The 26305-nt window shown below is 39.2% G+C and overlaps 1 protein-coding gene across 2 annotated transcripts in view; it reads right to left on the bottom strand.

Moving 5' to 3' along the window:
• gatad2ab (GATA zinc finger domain containing 2Ab) overlaps positions 1-25726 on the bottom strand; it is a 30586-nt gene extending 4860 nt beyond the window's left edge. The window contains exons 1-8 of one of the 2 annotated variants that reach the window (XM_084921200.1): positions 25555-25726; positions 7936-8244; positions 2895-3018; positions 2516-2647; positions 1773-1844; positions 857-973; positions 477-677; positions 62-311 (exon numbers count right to left, since the gene is read on the bottom strand). In XM_084921200.1, coding sequence (XP_084777326.1) covers positions 62-311; positions 477-677; positions 857-973; positions 1773-1844; positions 2516-2647; positions 2895-3018; positions 7936-8231 — 1192 coding nt within the window. In that variant the 5' untranslated portion in view covers positions 8232-8244; positions 25555-25726. Of the gene's footprint in view, positions 1-61; positions 312-476; positions 678-856; positions 974-1772; positions 1845-2515; positions 2648-2894; positions 3019-7935; positions 8245-25210; positions 25533-25554 lie in introns of those variants that run through there. The other variant, XM_084921201.1, reaches the window with a different exon arrangement.
• Between the last annotated feature and the right edge of the window lie 579 nt (positions 25727-26305).

Below are 26305 nucleotides of genomic sequence, written 5' to 3'. Positions count from 1 at the left end.
TCTGCAGGTAGATCTACTGCTGTTCTGTAACATCTCCAAACTAGTGCAATCATGTACCCACCTCTGCCGTGCATCTCCAGAAGTTTTTGCACCACTTCCTCTAAGCCCAACAAATAAATGAATTCATTATTGGCTGCAGAAGGCAGGAAGTTGAAATCAGGGGCAGGAGGTTTTGGTGGAGGGATCTCAAGCAGCGTCTTCTCCAATTGCTTACGTAGTGCAAGTTTAGCAGCTGCTTGCCGGCTGGCTGGAGAGTCATTGACACTAGAGTTGGGTGAGACTGAAGAGCCCTTTAGGCTGGTTGGAGAAGCCTAGACACCAAAAAGAAGAAGAAAAAAAAAATCCTGTTACAAATGACTATGAAGACACCATTTTCATATTTACCAAACCTATGCAATGAAAAGAGTTCCAAAGTTAAATGCCATCTGATCTAGAATTTCTCCATATTCAAATGCAATGACCATGTATTGCCTTACCTGAGGGATGTTGACCATGACATTGCTGTTGGCCACATTAGCCACTCGAATGAGTCCCTGCTGAATGATCCTCTGGCCCTGGACCTGGACATTGGGCACAGAAGCCCTCGGAGCCAGCAAGAGTGGAGGGGGCCCTGAGCCGCTATGCTGCTGCTGTTGCTGACGTAGACTGGCTATCTGCTGGGGAGTCACTGCAATAGGCTGATAGCCACCAACGGACACACAAAAACAGACATTAGAGGACAACTATCCACGAAATCATGGAGAGATGCGAGAAGGAAAAAGAAAATATATATATCAACCAAGAACCTTAAAGTTAGTTGACAGAAGAATAAATAATTAAAAAAAAAAAAGGTTCTATATACTTCCAAAACACTAACCTGGGCTCCTCTGACCAGGGGGGGCATGACACTCTGAGAATTGTGTTTGGACGGGATGTGTTGGCCACCCCGCACCAAGGGAGGGGGAATCACTGTGCCTGAGCTGCGACCCGTCACCTGTAAAGTAAAAACAAATTGATCAAAACTGAATGGCCTTCCTCCACACAAGTAGTAAACTGTTTGCCGTGTGTGTTATATGTCTTATCACTACTATAATATTCTGTAGTTTTACATGCAATTACACAATAGCAAGACAAAGTTTGTCAACTAACAACTCTGGTCTGATCATCTATATTACAATAACAGCCAAATACAATGTGAATAAACAAACAGCACATGAACTATGTTGTACAGAGTAGGTGAACTCTTAAATTTAGTAATTCAAAGAACTAGATTATGCCGCACCATAACTTGTGTGCTTTCTTGTCTTGATATGTCATCCAACCTCTCCAAACCACTCATCTGCCCAAAGAACGCAGTCCCAAGAGTGTTTTATAATGAACTTAAGACATGTCTCAGCAGTTTCGTTCTTTCATATTTGCATGCTGTGGTCTTGGTGGAATAATAGCACAATGACTACCAAGACCTGAACTTTCAACAACTGTAGAAAGTTTGTCTCATTGTGAATAGATGGATGCCCAAGTCGTGAAAAAATATTTTGAGCCTCAGATTCATGTATCTCACCAACTGGCTGGACTGTAAGTCAATACTCAGTGAGTTTGATGACAATGAAAAGAGAACTTGTTTGACAAACAGTTTGAATAAAAAGGAATTACAAACTGTGACTTAGTTAATGACAAGACCACATAATTAGAGCAGTCAATGCAGAATTTCTGGTTTTTCCAAGTGGTTCACAAACAACTAGTGCAACTGTAGACTCTGCAATACAAGTTCGGACGAATAAGTGAGTAGCTACCTGAAGGGATCCTTTGCTTGATGTAATACTACCTCTCACCAAAGGGGGAGGAGTAGCCACAGAGCCAGTAGCCTGAACATTAAGGAAACAGCATTACAAAACATAATATTTTAGTACAAACATTACATCATATGTAAAACAGACATTTATAGCCCTTCTTCACTAGTACCTAACTCAGGTCACCTCGGCATGACTCAGTTTTTAGGGTTTTCCATTAGGTGGTAGTACCTGGTACTCTTTCAGTACCTACTCAGGCAGGGTTCCAAGTGATCGGAGGCCATCCGAAAATGTGATGTCAACGGACTGCATGCCATCGATTGGCTAGTCAGTGGTGTCACGAGATTACTGATGAGTGTCTCCTTCACAAAAATCAAAACCACCCTTTTCTAAACCTGGTATCGAGGTAAATGGCAACACAAAAAAAAAAAAAAAAAAAAAAAAAAAAAAAAAAAAACCAGTGTGGTCCCCAACAAAAAGCCATACACTGAGCAGCCATATACCATAGCCTCGATGTCCTTTTTTGTGGAGGACCTCACAGGACTTTCAGCCGCACTGTTATAACAACCCTATGCTCATTAGGTGGTAGATCATTGTAAAGGAAAATGACCGAAACACAGTCGTGTAGGTACTAGTGGAAAAGGGCTATCAGAATGGGACTTGTCTGATAAGAATTACTTGTACCTACTGGCTCATACAAAAATAACACAGATAAAACTACAAAAAAATGTTAAAGGTCTTGTTACCTTCTGTACTGTGCTCTCCTTTTGGATCTGGCTCTGTCGTAGTTTCTTCAGCAACACTAGTTTGGCCTCTTGGAGTCTTAGTTCCTCCTTGAGCTGTTTGATGATGCGCTCCCTTTCCTCAGGTGAACTCTTCTATAAAATGCCATAGAAGATAATAATGAGAAATCAATTATAAGGCTGGGACTTTCCACAACAGATTAATTGGGCCAACTCAACACAGATGACTGAAATAAAAGCACATAGAATGCGTCAACAAAAATTGCTGCATCTGTTTAAGTGATACATTTTTCTATCGTTTTTCGGACAAAGTTGGAAAATGGAGTTTCAAATCAGTAAACAGAAAGGAATCGTTACCGATGTATAAATTATTTTTTCCTACCATAAGTTTATCTGTGTCAGTCTTTGTGAAGCAGTGGCCATTCATGAGAGGACTGGATGGCTCATTGTCCGATAACACAATCACATCATCTGGCGAGGGCGGCTGTCGCTCTTTCTTAATGTCGCTGAGGAGAGAAATATTGAAAGATCATTTAATAAGAGACCGCTTTGTATTATACTTTAATACACTTTAGTGTTAAAAAAACTGCAGTTACAATGTAGTTTTGTCTTTCACCCAGTAGATGGTAGTATTCAATTATAATTTTACCTTCCTTGTTGTAGTGTGAATGTGTGCTAGGACACACAAGAAGGAAAGAAGCAAGAGATCAATAATGGAGTAATGGCGGCAGGGGAAGAAAGCAACAACCCATTATCTCTGAAGAAAGGTGAAATCGACAGTCCTTCTGAACGCTCCCGTTCAACAGCAAGATTGCACCCAAACAACACAAAGGCCAAATTAAATGCATTTATTTTTTTGTTTTTAAATTGAAGAAAAGGCTGAAGACTTTTGATGAAATGTTAAGTAGCTTTTCCTGAGCACCAGGGAGAACAAAGGCGACTAGCGGAAAGCTTCATTTGCATGAGTCTGCAGAAGGGTGGAGATAAGAAGTTGGGGGTTGTTGTAATTTAACAGCTCATGGACCATGGCAGAAGAATAAATCTGCCTCTGTCACGGTGGGGAGCCTGTCAGGTACTAAAAGACTCAGTGGTAAGGAGAACTAAGGGAGGATGGGCTGTGATATGACACTATGTGATAGTGGTTAGTGCCATACTGTGGAGTTATGCATGTACACATGCAGTGTAGTTATGTAATTGTTCAATTGCTGTCAAGCTGGAGGCTTCAGGGCTTCAAGCGCAGACCCAGTTTGCCACTCAGACAAGGCCTCACCCCTCCCCTACCTCTGTGGCGAGGCCTGTGGCCTAGCCAGATCGGCACAGCCTGGGCCTCAGCTCTCCCCTCCCTCCCAGCTGCCGACATCAGAGTCACAAGCTGAGCAGAGCGGCGGTCTGCTGGAGACACTGGAGAGGGTGACAGTGAGGGGGAGGGGAATATACATGGCCAGGAGCCAACCTATTGTGTACACTCTCTCTTACTCTGTTACTTCTTCACACACCCCTCCCCCATCCTTACTTACTTCTTCATCTTTTATACTCCAACTCACTGACTCAGACCTTCACATTTTTCTCTTCCTTTTGTTCACTTCTGTCTCCAGACACGTTTCTGTGCCATCTACTCCTCCTTCACAGCAGCTGCCCTGACAACAACCCTCAGCAGATATTGCACGATCAGTTCAATAAGGCAAGCAATAACCATGTTGTTTATGGGACAATCATTTCCTTAGACTAAGCAATCACAACACAAATCCCAACAAACACTTGGTGTCATTAAAAAAAAAAAAAAAAAAAAAAAAAAAAAAAAGAAAGAAAAGGGGGGGGAAAAGAAAATTCAGCTACTGCCGAGAACACGAACCCTCCTAAAAGAGTACTTTCCTGACAGGATTCATTAAAATCTGGTTTGAAAAAAAAAAACAAAAAAACATGAGATAACCTGCAAGTTTTAGAAAATGCTATTCCAAGAAAGATTACCCTCCCTAAGCACAGCTAAGGTTTTTCTCCCCATAGGTTTACTTGTCTTTTTATACAACATGATTAAAAACAGCACAACACATAACTAGGCACTAGAGGAGAGGTGGGAGCTTCATCCTCTCAAACAAAAGCTTAATGGCAACCCAGCTCCTTGACTGACTTAGTCGCTCTGCCAAATGACACAGAGCACCAACCACTGCAAGCTAGTAACTATTGAGAACAGCTTACACAAGCATCACAACACACACCAACTTGGTTATGTAATGTCCAGGGTTTCTGCAATGCTCGGCTTCCCCAATTGTAGATTCACACTGAACCTACTGTAGGACTGCTGAATCAGTCATGAGGTGCAGTGGAATTCTCATTCAGAACGCAATGCAATACTACCTGCCATTTCAGACTACGCACGACTCTCATAAGGTAACGAAATTCCATGGCTAATTACAATAGCAAATAGAACAACATGCGCAAATATTGGCATATAGTTATAATGTACACGAAGCATTAACATGCATGCAAACTACTTGAGTAATGCCTCACCTTAGGGCAGAGGTCGACAACCTGCCTTTGCGAGGCATGGGTTAGAATTAGAGTTAACTGTGAAAATTTATATGAATTAATTTATCCTCACATGTGCTGCTCTTTTTTTCTCCGATTGTTTGGTAGGAGATGCTAAAATGCCTCTTTTGATGTCGAAGGCTGCCGATGCCTGCTTTAGGGACAAACTTGTGAAACTGCAAAGTTGAACACACCAAGCAAAAACTTGGTCGAAAGGTCTGCAAAAGCTATAAGGCTATAAAGTAAAGTTAGACAAATTCTGGTTACTGTCAAAGTCTGCTTCTGTATTAAAAAATACTAAAAAACAAAACAAAAACCCAACCAAGACGAGTTGGTATGGTATGAAAGTGACAAAATAAATAAATAAATAAAAAAAAAAAATGCTATAAAAGCACCCTAAAGATCTGGATGTTCATCAATGGGGGGAAAAAAAAAAAAAAAAAAAAAAAAAAAAAAACCAAACCACAAAACCCAAGCTTCCCCCAAAAACAGAAATCTCTATGAGCTGCTAACATTTGGCTTCACATGTTCCTTCTAAGTAAAACACTGAATAAGAATGGTGTTAATGGAAGGACGGTGCAAAGGAAGTCTGTGCTCTCCAAAAATACTACATTGTTGTACGTCTCAAGTTAACTTCAAATGGCAATGATGTGACTGGATCAACAAGGGCATGGCACACCAAAACCAGCAACTTGTTCTGACTATTAAAAATGTGAAAGGATCAAAGGTTGAGGCTGAACTGCTACTTCTGGGCCTGGATGCCCTTCAGTTCTTTAGGGAACAATGAATTCAACTGAATCAAGAAAGTTTAGCGCATTTCAGGGGAGCATTTAATGATGTGAAGCTTAAGAAAGGAGCTGGATGATGGTCATGATAAGAAAACCAGTGTTTTTGAACTGTCCAAGTTAAGAGTTCCAACACCGACCTAAAGACTACACTAGGTTGTGGATGTGGTCAGCTGACAGATGCCCTGAACAAGTGGTGCTGAAGTAGCTTCAAAAATGCATGTGTAGCCAGTTCATTATAGTGTATCATGTGAATGAGTCTGCAAAATCACCCCCCCCCCCCCCAAAAAAAAAAACAAACACAAATATTGGACAGCACAGACATCTAACTGGGCCCTTGCAGTCCCTCTCAATTTATCTAATTTATGCTGCTCAAACCCCAGCAAGTAATCACACACTTGCAAATGTGGAAACTGTAACACCGTCTTAACTGAGATGTTGCACTATGGCATAAAAATGGGTTGTTGATACATTTGACATTTGTTTATGAACTGAAACAGTGTTTTGTAGTAGCAGGAACAATACAAAGGTCTCATTGTTGTGTAAGACTCCTGAGCATCTACTGATAACATCTCAGAAGCTCACTAAATTTAAGAGCTCCCTTGATTTTTCCAGCCTGCACTGTGAATGATGACTCAGTGTTTTCAATAAAGATTATTTTTTTCAAAGTCTAGTCAAGTTTTATTTCTCAATAGTTGTGACGTAGATGAGGATCAGACCATATTTTATGAGTAATCGATTCAGAAATCCTGGTCATTTCAAAGGGTTCATAACTTATTTTTTCTTCCAACTGAATACGTGCACACTTCCAAGATGTCCAGCTCAGTTCAGTTACTATATTTTTCTCTGGCGAAGAAAGATGTGGTTTGCATTCCATTTCAGTAATAGTTTTACAAAGCTTGCCAAGACACACCAAGTCCTCTATATAGTACAACAATAAAATCATCGTTATGCGGCGAGTATGCACAAACGCATGCTGAGAGTTAAACGGGGGCCAAAGGTGACGCCTGTGTGTCGTTATGATGCACCACAGACAGAGCCAACAAACTTTCAGCATAATCACAACCCTGTTCCACTTTAACTGCCATCAGATCAGTGTGTGTATTTATTGCTCTACCAAACACGCATCACATGACATCAGGCATTTCTCTGAGTAGTCATGTGACACACCCACTACCCCTCCTGGCCCCTCCTTCCTCCAACTGCTCCTTCCAACGTGGAAACCATGGCAACGGCCAGTTAGAACCAGTTTGTGACACATAGCCTTCATTTTGTGTGAAGTGTGAGGCAGAGTTCAGGTGCTGCTGTGGGAGAAAATGGAGCCCAGGCCTCAGGAGCCTCAAAGTTTTCAAAATGGGGGCAGGCTGCCGACAACCACACAGCGACTTCCTGTATGACTCCTGTCAGACCACTTGCTGGTGCAAAGAAACGAGAAACTCCAATCGACACGTCTCAGCACAAAACCTTGCGTTGTGCATGAAAGCATGAACTTCAGGGCCTAAATACATAAATAACTCTTGAGAAGTTTTCAAACAATCTTGCACACAAAAATGTGGATGAGTACTCCAACTCAACTGTCCTTTTAACCCATTTGATGATTGAGTAATAGTTAAACATAATCAAATAGAAACAGAAAGAATTTTGCATTTTGATGATTAGGGTCTATTTTATGAAAGTGCAAATATGTGAAAATTGTTTTCTTTGGAGACAGCTGACTGACTATGCAAAACTCAAGACCCAGTTTACACGCAAGTCATAAACACTTACCGATACCAGTGGGCGATAATTATTGAGTCAAATCAGTTTTGTGCTGACTAAAATGTTCGGCATTAACGTAATAAAGTTCAAAAACATTAAAATTTAACTGTCATTACAGATTAGTTAATTTTCAGTTTAGAAAGATGAATATAAATCACATCTGTTATGAGTTAAATTGAAGCTAAACATCTGTATTGCTCCATTTTAAATACTTCACTTTTTAATCACAAACTAATGTCTGCAACAGCACAATGTGAACTAAACAGGAGTACATTCCCTGTAGCCAACAAACTCTGAGCCCCTACATTAGCACTGTTAATATTACTTCTTTTCTGATCTTTTTACTTTTCTCACCTTTTGGATGTGCTCATGTCAACAGGCTCATCTCCAGTTTGCACCTCCACCTTAATGGTCGCTTTCACTTCACCAGCCTTCAGGATGCTAGCTGCTACCTTAGCAGCCTGCTCACTCTTGAGCTTGACACTCTCGGTTCCAGATCCCACAAGGGCCAGAGGGGTCCCAGCTGCATCGCTCTTCTCCAGTTTAACACGTTTACTGTCCATGTCCCCCAGGGACCCAGAAAGAGCTGCATGGTCCCTCTCTAGAGCCCGCTTCTGGCTGCGCGTTTGACGCACTGCGTCCTCTGACATGGCTGCTCTCACCCTGGAGAGAAAGACATAAAGGAAAATGTTACAAAATAAAGTTAACTATTTTTTTTTTTTTTTAAAAAGAAAAAAAGAAAAAGATTTGGTTGTGGAAAAAAAATGTAGTCATCAAACAGATTAAGGTGCACTCTTACTGTAGGGCTAAGGTTCACAGATTTGGGGGCAAGCCCCAGCAGACTGGTGAGGAATATTAAGCAAATCTAAGCTGAATAATTGTGGGTTTTTAAACAAAATTATTTTGCCATTGAAACAAACAAACTTGCCAATGCTACTGTGCACAGTTAAGTTAAATCCAACATGATCTTGCCCCAATGCTGTATGGGGCCTGGATGTTTTTTCCTCATGCAAGAAAATGCTTGAGAACGGTATTTTCTATAGTTCAGCATTACTATGAGAATTAGAGAAACTGGTTTCCCCACACTATTTTAAAGTAAATATTTCGTATGATTTGCCAATACCACATAACACACTGTATCAGCAAGGCTGCTTAATCCTACTACATACATTTTTATGACTCAAGCCTTCTTGTGGGCCACCTTCATAATTTTCCTAATAATCCACAAAACCAAGTAATATTTTATTCCTGTTTTAATCTCTATTCCCAGAGACCAGTGAATAAGATGCACTTGAGCACGCTATCAAGTGGGGGCTGATTATTCAAATGTGCTAATTCAAATCTGATTTTGGAATTTGAGACAAAGAAATGGTGGTATGCATCTCAAAGTAAACTACTGGTCAACATCTCAAGATACCTAAGCTGGGCAAAACTAGATAGCAGATCTTGGAAGCAGCCATTGTCTTAAAGCAAAAGAACGAGAGAAGAGTGGGGGAGGTAGTTTAATCGAATAATCTAATATGAACCCAGATTAACAGTCAGGGTAGGATGCCAATTAGGGCTGTGCGATATGACCAAAATCTCATATCCCGATATAAGAATTCTATCGTCCTGATAACGATATAAATCACAAAAATGTAACATTTTCTGTAAATTCTGTGAATCTCGTGCAGCTCGTCTTGCGGGAAGTGTTTCCAGCTGCGCGTCATGTAGCTGGAGTCGAGTGTTTTAACCGATGCATGAAACAATAAACTTTTAGACATAAGTTGTAAAGGCCGCTGTTTTCTTTGTGAGTATTTATTACACGGCGTGCTGCGGGGAAAAGCCTGTTCTAACGTTTGAGTCTAAGGTTTATTTTTTAGCACCTGGCGGCTCTTTTTTACTTCTCATCCGTAAATAATCTGCTCTTTCACGTGATTCAGTTTATTTTGAAAAGTCTCAACAGGATCTTGAGCTTTATTGTGAAAGGTTTATGTGGAACATAAACAAGCGGACACGCGATGCTGTTACCGTCGTTGTTGCTAATGACAACGCATAAAAACAGGCGCTTGTCCGTCCGTAGTGTGGTTATATAAAATATAAGGGAAAGAGAGAATGTTACGAAATTAATATAGCCACTACAGTGACCATCAAAACGATGAAAAAATATTGCAGTAAACAGTTTATTTTGCAACACCACGAAACAAACGATAGCGTAAAATGAAACGATAGACGTTTTTATATCGTCATCCGATATATATCGTTATATCGAACAGCCCTATTGCCAATCAAGTTTAATCAAGTTACATTTGTTTGAAGATTTTAAGCAATAAATCACATTTTATTCCACTCACTCCTATACCATGAAATATAAGCAAGAAATATGTCAATATAAGTTGTAGAAGTATGCTATAAAAAGAACACACCTTTAAATGGATTTTTAGTCTATAAAATGTAGAGTTTAAAAATGATAACAATGTAATATTAATATCTAATACAGGCATCTCCTTTCCTACTGCCAGTGTCCCAGATGCTGACCTTAATCTCATTCAGTACAGTTGCAGCAGACGATGAGAGACCCACTTAGGTTTCTGAGAAAAAGCCATTACACAGCAGAAAAATAATACCAACACTGTGCAACGCTGACACCAACCACACCAATGTAGGCCACGTATTCATTAAGCACTTTGTGCTTATAAACATTTTCTCTCATGTATCCAAAGTTTCAAATATGACAGACTGAACTGTCCTCAGACCAAAATCATGAAAATGCCTATTGCATATCTAATGACACGCTTAGACTAACCACTAACTGTATCCCAGGATTGTTTGAAAGACATAAAATGTTAGAATTTATAAACCAGACTAAAACTCGTTTATGCTTGACAAGAGATGCAGGTTTAATCTCAAGACAAAACAGTAGAATAAAGCAAGGGAGATGGTTGGCTATAAGCACATCCTGCACAGGAAACAAGGCAGTAGACGAGGAGAAGAAAATGCTTGAACCGCAATGCTTTGGGGCTCATCAGCTGATGATGAGCTGATGAGCAAACATGGTTCACTTATGTGTCAGTTAAGAAGAAAAAACTAAATAGTTAAAATTTAGTATCTTAATGTCTTAAGCCAACAGAGAAAAAAATTGACCTGCCATTGCAAAATGATATTATTCAAACAACTACTGAAAAAGCAGTACATAAAATTAAATATCTTTTGATTTGTCCCAGTGAACACCCATGGTCATCCGCTGTCACTGTATGTTACACAATCAGAGCATACGTCACCTACATTCCATTGTTTAGTCTGGATCTAAATGCTCTCTTATCAAACTAGGGCTAATAGGATCTGTGGTTATTTTAGAACTGGTACTCAATCCCTTTTAAGGTTCAGAACTATTTATACTAGTTCTACATTTTTAAGGTATAAACAGGTTCTTTAACCATGCTGGCTCACTCACAGGATGATCACACCCCAAATTAATTCTCACACATTTATTGAATAGGTCACATTTGTTTATTAAGTTACTATGCATTATACTAACACACAGCATAAAAGTTAACTGGGTGCATTTATATTTAACCACAGGGCATCTTATTTGTTAGTCACACATGTCTGCGACATGTCATAATTTGTATTGTAACAAAGTCTTGTGACTCCATGTAAACTCAGGTATTAACTTGTTCCCAGCTTATGAGATGTGCACTGTGCTATGTTTGTTGATAAACACTGATATTCCAATGACAGGAAAAACCTATAAACTTATAATATAATATCTGATTGCTTAGCTGATATTTGACCATTAAATGAGAATCTTATCATTTAATGGTTGTCTTATCTGCTGAAAGATTTTGGTTGTTGTCCTCTACCCATATTGGACCATTTAATAATAAAACCATATGATTTTTTTAAGTTACAGCTGAATCGCTATGTACAGTAGGACTGTGCCACATATCATCTGTGACAATGCCAGTGTAATTTTTTTTTTTAATTTTAACAACACAAAAAAGATCATATCGCAATATCACTGCTATAGCATGCACTCGCCATGCACTCCCTAGCGCACACAATGACAAGACAAGCCTGGGCATGTCTAAGGGAGCCACAAGAGCAAAGGCTGAGTGTCAGCCTCCTAAAACAATTAACAACTTAAGTAAAGGACAACTTCAACAACCTTTGCGAAATACGCAAGAAAACTGCTCCTGCTAAAGGTGAAAACAGCAAATTTGTTTTGCCATCAAATACAAATGGGCTAGAAAAGAGGAGATGTTGGCAGCTGGCAATGTTCAACCCAAATGTAAACAAACAACTCTACAACGCGTTGCTGGAGCACTCACTAGCTACACTCCATATAACAGGAAGAGCTAACGGTGAATGGAAATTACCGACATGGTTATGTGGTGGAAAAGCAGCACTTTACGCAAATGACTAAAACACTTGATCCAGATACAAAATCCCAGTCAGAAAATACTTTTCAGTTTATGTGAGAATATAGTGGAGCTTTACTTTACTGTTAAACTAAAGTGTTCAACAGTTATTTTGTGCTTTTCCTTAAAATTTAGAGGGAATACACTACTTTGGGTCACTACTATTGCACTCTATGACCCCTTTTCCATTAGTACCTACTCGGATCGACTCGCCACGGTTTTCAAGTGGGTCATAGTACCTGGCACTAAAATAGTACCTGCTTGACTGGGGTTCCAAAGCGATCTGAGCAGGTACTAAAATGTGAATGTGACGTCCTCCATGCCACCGACTGGCTGATGCAGTGGCGTCACTCGATGTGTCATCAGAGGGTTTCGTTCACGAAAATCAAAACTGACATTTTTGAAACCCAGCAACAAGGGAAATGGCTACAAAAGACAATGCTGTGGTCTCAGAGTATGACAAAAAGCCACAGACTGAGCTGCGGGTATATTATGGATTCAATGTCCACCTTTGTAGCATTCGTGTCGCATACCAATTACGTCACAGAACACTCGACCACGCTGCTTTAACGAAGACCGCGCAAATTGGGTGGTACTCAACTGTAATGGAAAAATCAGTTGATCAGAGGCGAGTAATAGCTGCTGCTGCTGGGACCTTCCAGTAGATTCACACTTCAAATTAACAAGTGAGTTATCAATGACAGCAGCGCAAAAAAAAAAAAAAAAAAAAAAAGGATGGAAAACGCACTTCATGGTTCCTGCAAGCATCAATGCCCACCCGATATCATCAGAAATGTAAACACATTTTCTTGAAATACTGTGATATAATTACGACAGTATATCACATTCCCCCAATGTACATTATTTGTAACACAGTAGCGCCTTATTTTATTTATCTGGGGCATCTACTTCGACACAACTTCATTTGCATGACTGATCTTTTTTTTTTTTTTTTTTTTTAGTTAAATCTCTGCGACCTGACGCATCACTCTAATGAGGCAAATAGACCCAAGCTACACGAGCAAAATGCCGCATGCTGCCTACCAGAGCCACTCACCCTAGATAATTGAGGTTTAGGGTTTTTTTTTTTCTTCCAATTTTTTGAACCGTTATCTGTATTACTTAAGTAATATCACATTATATTGCATAGATATTCTTCCTAACCATGCCATTGCCTGTAATTCACTAATAATATTTTATATATTTTTTCCCTACTACATGCTACATTGTTAGGACAAAAGGAAAATAAAGTAACAAAGAGGAATTCCACAAAAGACACTATAATGTATACAAACATCTCTTTATGAATATTCCAGCTGTAAAACATACCACTTAAAGAACTGCACTGTGAGGTGGAAATATGAAACTGCTTTTCAGCAATTTCTACAAAACACTTTTCCCCAAGACTGCAGTTTGTTCCAACAATTCATCTCTGTAAATTTGGCTCAAATTTAATTTTAAGACAAAGGCATCCCTGACTCTTTGCAAGACATTGAGCTGAGATGTTAGCAAAAAGTACGCCAAAAAATATATTAAAAACAAAATAAAAATACATACAGTGCAGTTAAAAATTCAGGTTTGTTTGCATACGTCTGCACTCTCCTCTGGTACGCAGCAAAGACAGATGTGCCCTGCCGTACCACCACAGGACACAAAGGCCATTTATCTGCCAGAGATGACAGCTTGCGTGTGGGTGTATACATACCACACACACTGCTTCAGAAATCACAGTTTAAGCAGTAAGGATGTGAAAATGGTAGTTGCACCTTGCTCGCACTTTAACAGTGGTGGTGAACCGTGTAACATAGAAAATGACTATATTCCTTTGGGACAGTGCAGCCACATCTCAACATCACTAAGATGGATGTGTCTCCTTGTTTCCCCAACTAGAGACACATGGCTACCTTTGTCCCAGAAGACATGGACAGCATCATGAATCGAATAGTTAATGTAATGATGCACTGCTGCTAAGCAACACGGGGGGGCAAAAACAACGGTTCTACATGCACATGTGATGTGTTGTGTATACACTTGAGACTAACTGGTAGTAATTTATATTCATTGTTGTATCAAACCCAATCATGCTTAGTCTTAAGCAACACACTTCACCTGCACTATCCACAACCATTTCGATAGCATATGACTCAGGGGAGCATCAAGCAAATACCAGGTGTTACTGAGCAGGTAGGATCTGAGCTGCATCACCTCTTCACTACCACCGAGGCCTGGAAAAAGTCTATCTATACCAGTGACAGTCAAAAGGGCTGAAAGGCAGAAAATAAACACTCTAATAAATCAAATTAGGATTGCATAAGATGCATCCAAGAGCTTCACTTATAACACAATATGACAGACTATCTGAAGATTCGGATTATGCTGGATATTAGTGTGTGGAATGAGCAATTGCAATTAACTGCCCCCCCCAAAAAAAAATCTTTGATCAATTAACCATTAGCACTTAGTGCACATTTCATGTTCCCACAGCTACATGTATCACTTACGTAAAATCAACTGAAACTAACAATATAGTCCTACAAACAGGTCTGACTTGCCAGTCAGCAAAACCATTGGGAGATGGCTGAAGGAAACCAGTACCACAAGTCCCATTACCTGGGACTGCATAACCAAGACTATCAGTTAATAATAATAATAATAATAATAATAATAATAATAATGGATTGCATTTATATAGCGCTTTTCGGGACCCCTCAAAGCGCTTTACAATACCACTATTCATTCACTCTCACATTCACACACAGTTCTGCATCCATGTCCAAAATCATTGATCAAAATGCTGCAAGTATGCCGATCACTGTTACTATATATAGTTTGTCATTCCCACTTTTAGCAGACATTATTTTGCATATTTAGCAAAGCATTTTTAGAAACAAATTATTATGATTTTATTAAATCATATTCAAGATTCTAAGAAGGGGCTCTCACTCTCGGACATACCTGGACTTGTTTCATTCTTGTGCATTCTATTACTGATATTGTCATATGACACCTATATATGACGTAAAACTTTAAACCAGTATTATCTGCCAAAACGGTATTGCAAAGTCTTCGTCTGAGCTCAGATTACAGAAATTTTAAATGGTAACCAATTATGCCCTTAGGTTAGTAAAATATTTGCTGCCAAAGAAGAACACATTCACCCAACAAGATTAAAAACAGTGCACTTTGTTAAGAATGCACTATCCACATGTCTTTGCCACAGACCATAAATAAAGGATGTACAACACCCATTTATTTGTAGCCTACAAGTTTTGATATTCAGACACTCACCATGGTTGGTTGCCAGTTAGACCTAACTGCCAATTACAAAGTAACACATATGTGGACATGGCTAGACCACAGGGGGTCCATTTCATATTTCAAACATTAAGATCTAAAAAAACAAAACAACCCCCCCCCCAAACAAAAACAAAAAACCAACAACACATTTTTTAAGAAATTACAGGCTAAATACAATGGACAATTACTTAACTACTCATTTAACATGGATATTGACCCAGCACTTTACAATTAATGCATTCATGCTGGTGTAAACAACATCATGAGGATTCATCTCTTTTATATTAAAGGGCACTACCAACAACAAAAACCGAAATGACAAGAAAATGAGGAAGAGGTTAGATGAGCACCAGCTAGTGATTAGTTATCTGTGTCTGTTTTTCTCAGGAGACTGTAGAGGATGAGTGGATGCATGTCTCTCTCATTTCCCCCAGAATAATAAGACCTGAGGGCAAAGTAGATTTTGGACTGAAACAAAAACAACGCAAGTGAGTGAGACCGGATATCTCTGATTCTCACACAATTTGAATTATAAAACAAATTAAAATCTTTGTGCCAAGGCATTTGCTTCTCAAATGCCACCAAAAGGGCTTGTGTAGATCAATACATGCACAATTCTGCACAAGTGCCATGTAGGCTAACAATAAACCTGCTATCTGGGCATGTAGTGCGGAGGGATAAAATACAGTTGCGTAAAAGCAATGGAAATCTTGTGACCTGGACTGACACATCACGTTTTATTCTCAGTCGGAGCTTCTATTGTGCCCAGCAGTTCACAGGGACAGATCAATGGCAAAGACTCATACCCTCAGGTAGCATGCTAGCCTCTCATCTCCAGCACTATAATGATCTCTCCCACTGGGAATGGACTCAGCCAAGCAACACATTAACAGCCATTTAAAAAAAAAAAAACTGGGGCTTTTCAATTGTGTCCTTAGGGTTCAGTACAAGGGGAAACAACAATTATACTCTCCAATAAAAGCAATACGACTATAGATTATTACTGTGCAATAAAAGCCAATCAGTAACCGTTTCATATGTAGCTAATGGGCCCTGGCCTTTGTAATATTAAACTTAAACTGCCAGTTACCATAATGTGAGATATGACCAAGTGATGATCTTAAATTAAAGCAATTACTTACTAAATGCCATCATAAAAACTTTATTTAAAAAAAAATTAACGAAGAAGTAAACATATTTTCAAAAATGGCACCTCCCTTTTCCTTCAGGATCTATATAATCTTTGGAATAATAATAACAACAACAACAACAAAAGATGAGGCTACCTATGCTAATCTGTGCACCAGGCTAGGAGTGGGGGCAGGGACCCAGCTGAGGTGGTGCCATGGTTGGGGGAGGGAGAAGGGTGCAGACCGCGTGTGGTTAGCTGAGCCATAATCTCACTGTACCCAAGTGAAAAATACTCTTCCTTGTCTTCTCTCTCTCTCACACACGTACACTCTTCGTCCTTCCCTCTACCCTTCCCTTTCTCACTCACACACACACACTCTCCTCAGTTCTTCTGTTACAGGCTCGCCAGCCCGTAAGTGTGTGTATGCCCCTACTGGTTATGTCCTGAACGCCAAGGGTTAAGCCCCTGCCATTTTAACGCCACTGACAGATCAGACCATTAGGGTGTTACCTAACAAAATGGAAGCCTTTAACCCTGAATCTGCCAGACTGCTTCTGAGTGAGTGCGTGTGTTGCTGTGTGTGCGCGCAAGTGAGAACCAGAGCCACACAGAGCCCTGTGCGTCTCCACCTGGATTCTCCCTCAGCAACATGACGACAAGGACAACAACGGTAAGTCCAGGTAAAGGAAAACAGACTTCTGTACATGATCTCTCTCACACACAGACACAGAATGGCTGTTTGTATGAGGAAGACACACTTTTTCATGCATTCTCATCAAGACCGCTAAGAAATAAGAAGTGCACATATTCTCACTGCCCACATCTCATCTGGATTTTGATAAGAAAACACAGACAGAATGTGCAATTAAATAAAAATAAATAAAGAGCAATCATTTCACACAATTAACAGAAAATGATATGCAGAGCCTCAAGCAACAAGAACATCGAAATCATGAAAGTCTAAGAAACACTAACATCTCAGTTAATGCTTAAGCAGTCTTCTCAAACTCCTAATCGCAAAATTACTGGATACATTTTCAACCATTAATGTTTACTTTCTATAATAAAAAGGAATCACTAAATGTTTTCAAAACTCCTAGACAGGGATAATCTCCAATTTCAGCCAAATTGCTTCCAAATGGTTACTCCATAATCCTGTAAAACCAGAAGCACATACCCACATACAGAAGGAGGGCCAGGACACACGCAGACTGCTATCAGATTACATTTCTCAGAAATGAATGGTAGCAGGAAGTGCCCAGAGTACAGAGGGGGGAAAGAGCTTAAAGGGTGCTCAAAAAAATAAATAAATAAAAAATACAGTGTCCCAAAATCTACAACCTGAGTGCAACATCTGTGCACAATGTTGAAGAACACAACCAGGTAAATTACATTTGGGTTTTTGAGTAGCTATACTTCTGAGTTAGAAAAGCAAATCATCAGGTTTCATAAGATCTTGATTAGGTGGGGTTCAAACAACAGGAAACCACAGAAAATAAAACATTTTGAAGTATAGCTGAGAAATCAAAATGTCAGTAGGCACATTCAGGCTGCACTTCAGACATGAAAGAAAACGCATCTGAAGCAAAGATTTGCACAGGCATAGCGCACGGCAGTTACAGATTTGGTTATGTGAATGACTAGAACAGCATCGAAAAAGAAAAACTGAAGTCTTACACAAAACACAATCACCACACTAACCTTCTCATTCATATGTCAAGCATGGAGGAAAACTATTGTTAATTAGTCTTTGGAATGAAAGAGTAATTAATTGAAATGAAAATGCTATATGAATGGGTATGATAGCTGATGTGCCAGAACTTGTTAGCCCTGTTGATTGAATGATATAAATAAAAGGAGAAGTTCAAAAACACCCAAATGGCACCCATATCCTGTCTCTTTTTCCTGATATTCCAGAGTAACTTGTTTAGTGGACAGGAATCTAAAACTAAACCAGTACAACAAGGATTTTCTACCTTTGGAAGAACAACCATCATCCTAGGGCTGTGTGATATGATCAAAATCTCATATCCCGATATAAGACATCTATCGTCCCGATAACGATATAAATCACAAAAATTTAACATTTTCTGTAAATTCTGTGAATCTCAGGCAGCTCGACGTTTCCAGCTGGGCGTAGTGTACCTGGAGTCAAGTGTTTTAACCGATGCATGAAACGATACATTTTTAGACATAAGTTGTAACAGCTGCCGTTTTCTTTGTGAGTATTTATTACACAGCGTGCTGCAGGGAAAAGCCTGTTCTAACGTTTGAGTCTAAGGTTTATTTTTTAGCACCTGACAGGCCTTTTTTGCTTCTCATCCGTAAATACTCTGCATACTCTTTCACGTGATTCAGTTTATTTTGAAAAGTCTCAACAGGATCTTGAGCTTATTTGTGAAAGGTTTATGTAGAAAATAAACAAGCGGACACGCGATGGTTTTACCATCGTTGTTGCTTACGACAACGCATAAAAACAGGCGCTTGTCCGTCCGTAGTGTGGTTTCTCTTATTAGATATAAGAGAAAAACCATCAAAACGATGAAAAAATATTGCCGTAAACAGTTTATTTTACGACACCACGAAACAAACGATAGCGTAAAATGAAATGATAGACGTTTTTATATCGTCATCCGATATATATCGTTATATCAAACAGCCCTACATCATCCAGCATCTAATTGATGGTGACGTTTTAATTGAAGAAAAAAAAGGATATAAACCACATTCACACATGAACTCCCAATTTCGTTAGAAGAATCACTCCATGACACTGAAGTCTAAAAGTAGCACACAACAACAGATTGTCCACTTTACACTTGTTCTCAATACTGGAAATAGATTAGGGTGGTGCAAGGGCAAAGGGTGACCACTTGCTAGTTGTGAATTCAACCAGTCCATTTCCTGGATTATTCTCACATCACCATGAATTGGTGTATGTTTTTTTTTTCCCCCCAGCGATATCATTCGGTTAGCATACGTCTTTGACCCTGCTTACAGTGTGTGTGCGTGTCTACACCTAGAGGTGGAAAAGGGATTCAAATTCAAAATCTTTCCCGAGTTGACCCATTCAAAATTACAGCATCAACACACCCAGAATCCACAATAGGTGTGGCGTTAAGCATGTCTGTTCGACTTTTTAAACCACACCCAGTATCTCGTCACTCTTTAGTTGGCCCCACATATTTGGTCAGATTCTTCTTTACTTGTGCTATGACAAGTCTGTTTACAGGTGGGAGGAATATCATTAAAGTACTAAATGACAGGAGGCGTGGGCGTTCACATGTAGCTGTGCAATATCATGTTGCAGTTAGGATATACTGCATGCAGTTTGCATTTAAAACAGCTCACATAAGTGCAAGTAATATGGGTAAGTGCCCTTTTAAACTGAAGGTAAACCTATCATTATCCTTTATATAATCATTATATTTTTTTTAACCTACATACAAATACTCATAACTAAAGCGTGCCATTTTAAGCAATACTCCACCAAAAGTGTTATCCCGAAGTATCAAACACCTGACTTCTGTGAAAGACCTCCATACTAAAATTTCACTCTGGTGCCACTCCTTTATGTGACACCAAAAAAAAAAAAAAAAAAAAAAAAAAAAAAAAAAAAGCGCGACAAAGATGTTAAAGCATGTGATTAACAGTTTCAAATGGCTTTTGAATACACAGATACGACTTGCAGGGTACAAGGGTTAATCTCCTGTTTGACTGCGTTCAATTTTGACAATGTTTTCTCACTTTTAGATTAGTTGACTAAGTTGATTATTTTTCCCTTTCATTTATTGACCAGTAAGCATGTCCAAAGCAGTATACATAGTTGGAATAGACACTTTTTGGTTAAGATCTTCTTTCATGCATCTCTCATGTCTTGCCTGCCTTATTAGCTGTGTGAAGCACTTTCAGAGGTGCTAGGAGCAAAGTATGACTTGACAGTATGTTTAAGCATGTGGTTTAAAAAAAAAAAAAAAAAAAGAAAGCCTTCTGATGTTAGCTGGCAGCATTAGGTAGGGATCCAGGAATATTTCTCCCAAAACACATACCTATACTGGCTTTTGTGGACTGATATAGGATTATCTGCAAATAAGATGACATTTAACCAATGTTAGTGGCATATGTTTCTGTTGCGTCACATCAATTTTATGCTGCCTGAATGTTCAAAGAGTGTGATAAGGATGTAAAAGAATGAAGTAGGAATGACACTGAGCTTCTGGGAAGATAACTTAATTTTTATGTAATGTGATGTGGGATAAGACAATGTTTGGACCATCACACAGTACTCTGACACAAATTCAAACACTTGAGAACCACTTTTACAATCATTTACCTGGTGTTACACTGTAAATTCCATCTGGTTCTTCATCCTGCTCCCTTTACAATCCCTATCCACAGATGGGACTTTACAAACATGATCCATATCTACTAGAGAAACCTGACTCTGCAAATCATAATTTGGGTAAGTGGCCACACTGTTCAAACTTCCACAGCCAATGTTATTAACCTTTGTTTTGATTATTTTTATGCCAGGCAGATAGTGCACTAATGAAATGACATGTACATAGAATTCACAATTCAGCCATGTGGCAGGAAGGCAGCCAGAATCATTTGTCCCCTCTTGGACTCATGCCTTGATGCAACATGTATCCAAGTTGCCAGCTGGTCTGCTTGATGCACAGAGTTCGAGAACTGTCACTTTAACCCTGCCCCCATAATAGAACCAGCTGTAGGAGCCAGCCTGAGAAGGAAAAAAGTGTATTTCATAAACTGCCTTCCTTATAATGGAAGCGGTACCCGTTTTAGGCAACATAGTGTTCATGGGCAATCAAAGAGAAGTATTATTTCCATTAGCATTGTTGAAATGTTACTAGATACTCTAAGTAAAAATACCAAATGCATCTTAAAGTCTTGAGAATATGATTGGTTGCAGAAGAAAAATTAAGTATTACCTAACCTTAAATTAACTTAGGATGTTTAGTTGTGGATGTGGCCAGTCAGACAGCATGCATGTGCTACATGTAGGCAGCATCCAGTGTCTGGGAAACCCCCCCTCCATTAAACGCATATTACTGTAAGTGTTGCATGAATTCAAAGTAAGGAAATGTGGTTGTAGCACACAGCAACACTGAAGAGAAGCAAAACTGGACGCTCTCACTCAATACCACATGGCCATGCAGTAAATAGTTATTTTTAGAGATGTTAAGTAGAGATAGGAATATACTGAAAGCCACAATACAATACAATACAAAACCTATTATGGAAACTGAAATGTTACATTTTAGTTTCTCACTCATCTCAAGGTTCTTTCTTCATCATGTAGTATAAAGTTTAAAGTGGAATTAAAAAGTCAAATGGGTTAGTTTCATTAAACACAGTGCCAAACTTATCAGTCAACTAACTGTACTTTAAACTGTTTGAGTGATCTCATTGCAAGAACATATGCATGATGGAGTCCAACGGGGTAAACAAGAAATCGTTCAGTTCAAACAGTGCAGGATTCCTCTACAGAGGCCAAAGAATTCCCTAAGGCCTTTGGGTGGGAACCCCTGGCTGATATGTTGATGCCTGTTCTCCAACATCTAGCACAACTACCAGAAAGACAATTTCTTAGAAGAGCTTAAAAATATTCAGATTTATGGAGAAAAAAAAACACTTTAGAAAAACAATGCAAAATTAATCTTATTGTGGCAAGCAAGCAAAGGATGCAAGACTGTCAAGAATTGAAAGCAAGATGGCAAAGGGAACTACTCCTACACCACAGGATGTCAATTTTCACTATTTGACATCTTTAACTCACTTGTGAGTAGATTACCTCTGATGACATCACTGAGACAAAAACAAATAAAACAACACTTCCTGATCTTTCATTCACACAATGCTTGACAGCAGATAGGCGACTGATTCTACTGAGACTTCATAGTTTCACCAGCACTTCCTGTTAGCCGTCTCAAAATGTCTGGCCTCAAACTAAACCTGACTGACAGCTGCGTTAAACTGTTACACTGGGTGATTGAGATACTATTAACAATCCTCTGAAGCTATTGACTAAGCCCATTTAAAAAACAAAAAAAGAATCTGTGTTCATCAAATCATATATTCTTTCATATAGAATTTTTTGTTTTGTGTTTTCATTAAAAAAAAAAAAAAAAAAAAAAAAAAAAAACAGCTCTCATCTGAGACATTTCATGCCTTGAATTACCTCAGATGTAAAGCCACACCTTTGCCTCTCTCACTACGTAGAGATTTACGACATGCAAACTAGTACCTGCCTCTGACCTCAGCTGCACTTATGTTCTCTTGCAAGGTGAAGGGAGAGACAGAGAAGAGTAAAAAACAATGCTTAATTTATAAAACAGGAAGCACATGAAGAGCATGCTAATCAGGCATGCCAGGAGAGGGAAAAAGTCACACAGCACATTTATTTAAAAAAAGGAAAAAAAAAAATCCACAAAAACAAGACTGCATCAGACAGTGAACAAGTGCTAGCCAATAAGAAACTAAATTAAAGGGCCATAAAAATCAAAGCATTTAGATTAAACTTGTTAACTTTAAACTGCATGCAGATGTACATGTTTCAGTCTTTAATTTCCTCACCTCTCATACCTTTTGAATGGGATGCTGTCATCTACTGCCAAATTAAAGTGTGGATCTGTTATTTTGCTTTTGTGGCATTCAAGAATCAAGAAAAGTTACGCATTTATAGCACCAGTGAAATCAAATCGATCAAATCGCATTTATGTTCTCTCCTCCACTCTGCAATGCATCTTTGTGTAACAGTTAAACAGACACATGGAGCAGAATGAAAGGAAACATGGAAATGTTGAAACACATAGCACAGCAGAAAAGCAAATTACAGTACAGCGCTAATAATGTTGTTTTGGTATCAATTTGGGCATCAAGAATCGTGTAATCCTACTGGTGTTGGTACCAACTAGTACATTTCTGGTATAGTGACATCTCTTGTTTTAAGATGAAAATGTTCAAAATGTAAACACTTTTAATCTTAAACACCTCAGTCAGATATGGAAAGTGGGAAGAATTCAGACATACAACCCTGAAAAGATGTATTGCTTAAAGTCACTAGAACAAAGACTAAGGATGAGGACTAAGAATATCTTTAATTTCTGTAACTTACTGTCTATTGTCATCATTGTCATCATTAAAAAGGCTGCAATACCTTTTAATGTTTTCGTGATTACCATAAATTCACAATAGAATGTTAAGGATGGTCAAATAAAATCAAGACTCTTCATTTGGAACCATTAAAAAGATCATAACCACGGGCAAAAACTGTATTCTGATGCTTTACTTTCATGCTAAACAACTCACAGATTCACAAGTGGGAAAAAAAAAACTATTACAATAAGATTAAGTTCCAGACACCAGCAAACTCCAAGGCTAACTCTAACCACAATAAACTTAACAATGACAAAGACAAGCAAGGCACCCTGGAGCCTTGAAAATGGCAAAAGCAAAAATATATTTATGGTTGGTGGAAAATAGACATGTATCTTAAAATGGTTCAATCCCTGTGTGGCAGAATATGAGAGGATCTCGAGTCATGCCTGTCTAGTTACATCATGGGCCTTGGCCATCATAAAAGATCCCCCCCCCCCCACGCAAAAAAAAAAAATCACTAGCCAAGAGTGCCAACTGTTTGCTTGCAGTAACAGTAGGCTACTTGCACAACAAAGGTGGGGATAAATGCCCACTGCTGTTCAGCTTAGGAGACACACCTCAAAGTCAAGTGAAACAAAACTAACTTACCCACTGGAATAACATGACCCACAGTTCCCAGATTGCTGAGGATAAGGCCCCCCTTTAAGCATAAAGAAGTCTCCGACACCAAGACCAGGCAGCGTGACTGCGAGGCTTGATAATTAAGAAGCGTCTCACAATTATCCTCAAATTATTAAAATAGCAGGCACGCCTTTAAACGCCTGACTTCAACGGGAAATGAACGGTACAGCAGCTGGAGAGTGTGCCCTTAACCTGACTGTAAGACGTTTCATGTCATACATTAAGTGGTATGATTTTTATCTGACTTACACAAACATTCCTATTCCGGTTTAAAAGAAGAAAAGTAGGCGTTTAAGTTTACCACGGTTTGGTGTGGGTGTTTGATACCAAGCTGTCGTGGACACACCAACCCGACGGAGGCATTACCGTCCACCATTACGCCTCCATAAAAAGGGTTTTCACGGTTGAGCTAATCTGACAAAGTTCTTAGATCAATGGCTCATAAAGCCATACCCATGCCCATCTGCCTTTAAAAAGACACAGCAGGTTTAACCTTATCCGGTGGCAATACTGGTTATGCTGTTCATAAACTTCAGTGACTCAACTTTGCCCAAAAGAAAAGCTGCCCATTTTCAACTAACCCATCAAACAACAACAAGCTATCGCATGCTAACGTTAACTTGGCTTGCCAACAACAACCTGTCCATCTGTCCGGCTACTAAACCAGCGGCTAACTATCACGAGCTAACAGCCCATTGTGATTATCATCAGTTTCAGAAATTAGAGGAAATAAGCTCAACCCTGCAGCCCTTGCTCCTTTGAATATTGTGGCAAAAGTGTGATTTTTGTAGCACCGATGTCTGTGCAAATAGCGATACACGACAGACAATGAAACCGACCTCGTCTCAAGTGAGCAGCTAGTGTTACAAGGCTAGCTAAGGGAGCTAAGTTAGCCTGCTAACGCTATCTCCCCGGCCACTAGTCTGATGGCAGACAGTCGATAAATTTATTCACAAACAATCGAGCGTTAATTACATACAGAAAATGACAGTTTTACCTCAGCGTTCTGCAGCTTCAACCTAGGTGAATAAACACACTCCCTTACATTATTTACTAATATCAGTGCATCCATGTACAAGTTTTGCTGGGAAGTTTGGTTAATATTTTTGTACTTTCGAAGCTGGTGCACTCAGTACGTAAGTGTGTGTGTGTATGTGTAGCTGAGCGACACACATACTATTACCTTGCACGTTAGCTGAGATCAAGCTACGCTAGCTAGCTTAACTTAGGTTAGCTGAGCTAACACCGAAAGAGAAACTTCCGTCGTCGTCATGTTTTAATTGAAAATTAAAAACCCTAAATTACGTTACATACTAATGAAATAACGCTGCGCGAACTTACAGAGTCTAGGAGGATCTTGGCTGAATTCCCCCCGTAATTTTAAGTTGTCTGTTGCGACTGTTTAGCTGGCTTCAGTGTAAAAATCCCGGGGATCCCCTCTCCTCTGTCCGCTGCCACTCCGGCTGCCAGATAATGTAATGAGCCACCACACAGGCGGCGTCATGCTGCGTTCATACACACCTCGGAAATGCTAAGAGCTCAGAGAGAAAGGAAATGATGCGTTTGAACACACTCCACTGACGTACAGCAAAAGAGGTGAAAGTAAAAGCAATTGCAACAGAATTATGGAATGAGAACTTTAAACAATTAGACCGACATTAAATCGGTGTATAGCAATAATTATAATAGGAAGAAAAAGAATTGCACTTTGATGCTTTGGCAATATTGCTTTTAGAAACATGCCATTAAGCATATTTGAAATGAGAAAAAGACTACCATTACTATCACAATCCACTTTCTGAGAACTGATTATATTATATCATGTTTTATGTATTGTTAAAAAAAAAGTTTGAGTCTATAGTTCCATGTAATGTTTCACTATTCCTGGAACGTTTCCTGAAGGTCATATTTTTCAGCAGCAAAACTCCCCAGAGGTCATCTGAAAGTCTAACAAAACAAAACCAAACAAAACAAAACAAAACGTTCTTGGAAGTTTACTTCCGTTCAACAGTTAAAACCCTTCGGGGAAGATTCGCAAAAGACTTTCTATTCTTCAGAGAATAAATAAAAATTATTCAGTTAATATTTTCTA

This window comes from Perissodus microlepis, chromosome 23, assembly GCF_051167445.1.
Source record: "Perissodus microlepis isolate ML-2025 ecotype Zambia chromosome 23, ASM5116744v1, whole genome shotgun sequence".
NCBI classification, from domain to species: domain Eukaryota; kingdom Metazoa; phylum Chordata; class Actinopteri; order Cichliformes; family Cichlidae; genus Perissodus; species Perissodus microlepis.
This window is presented reverse-complemented; position numbering and strand designations above follow the sequence as displayed.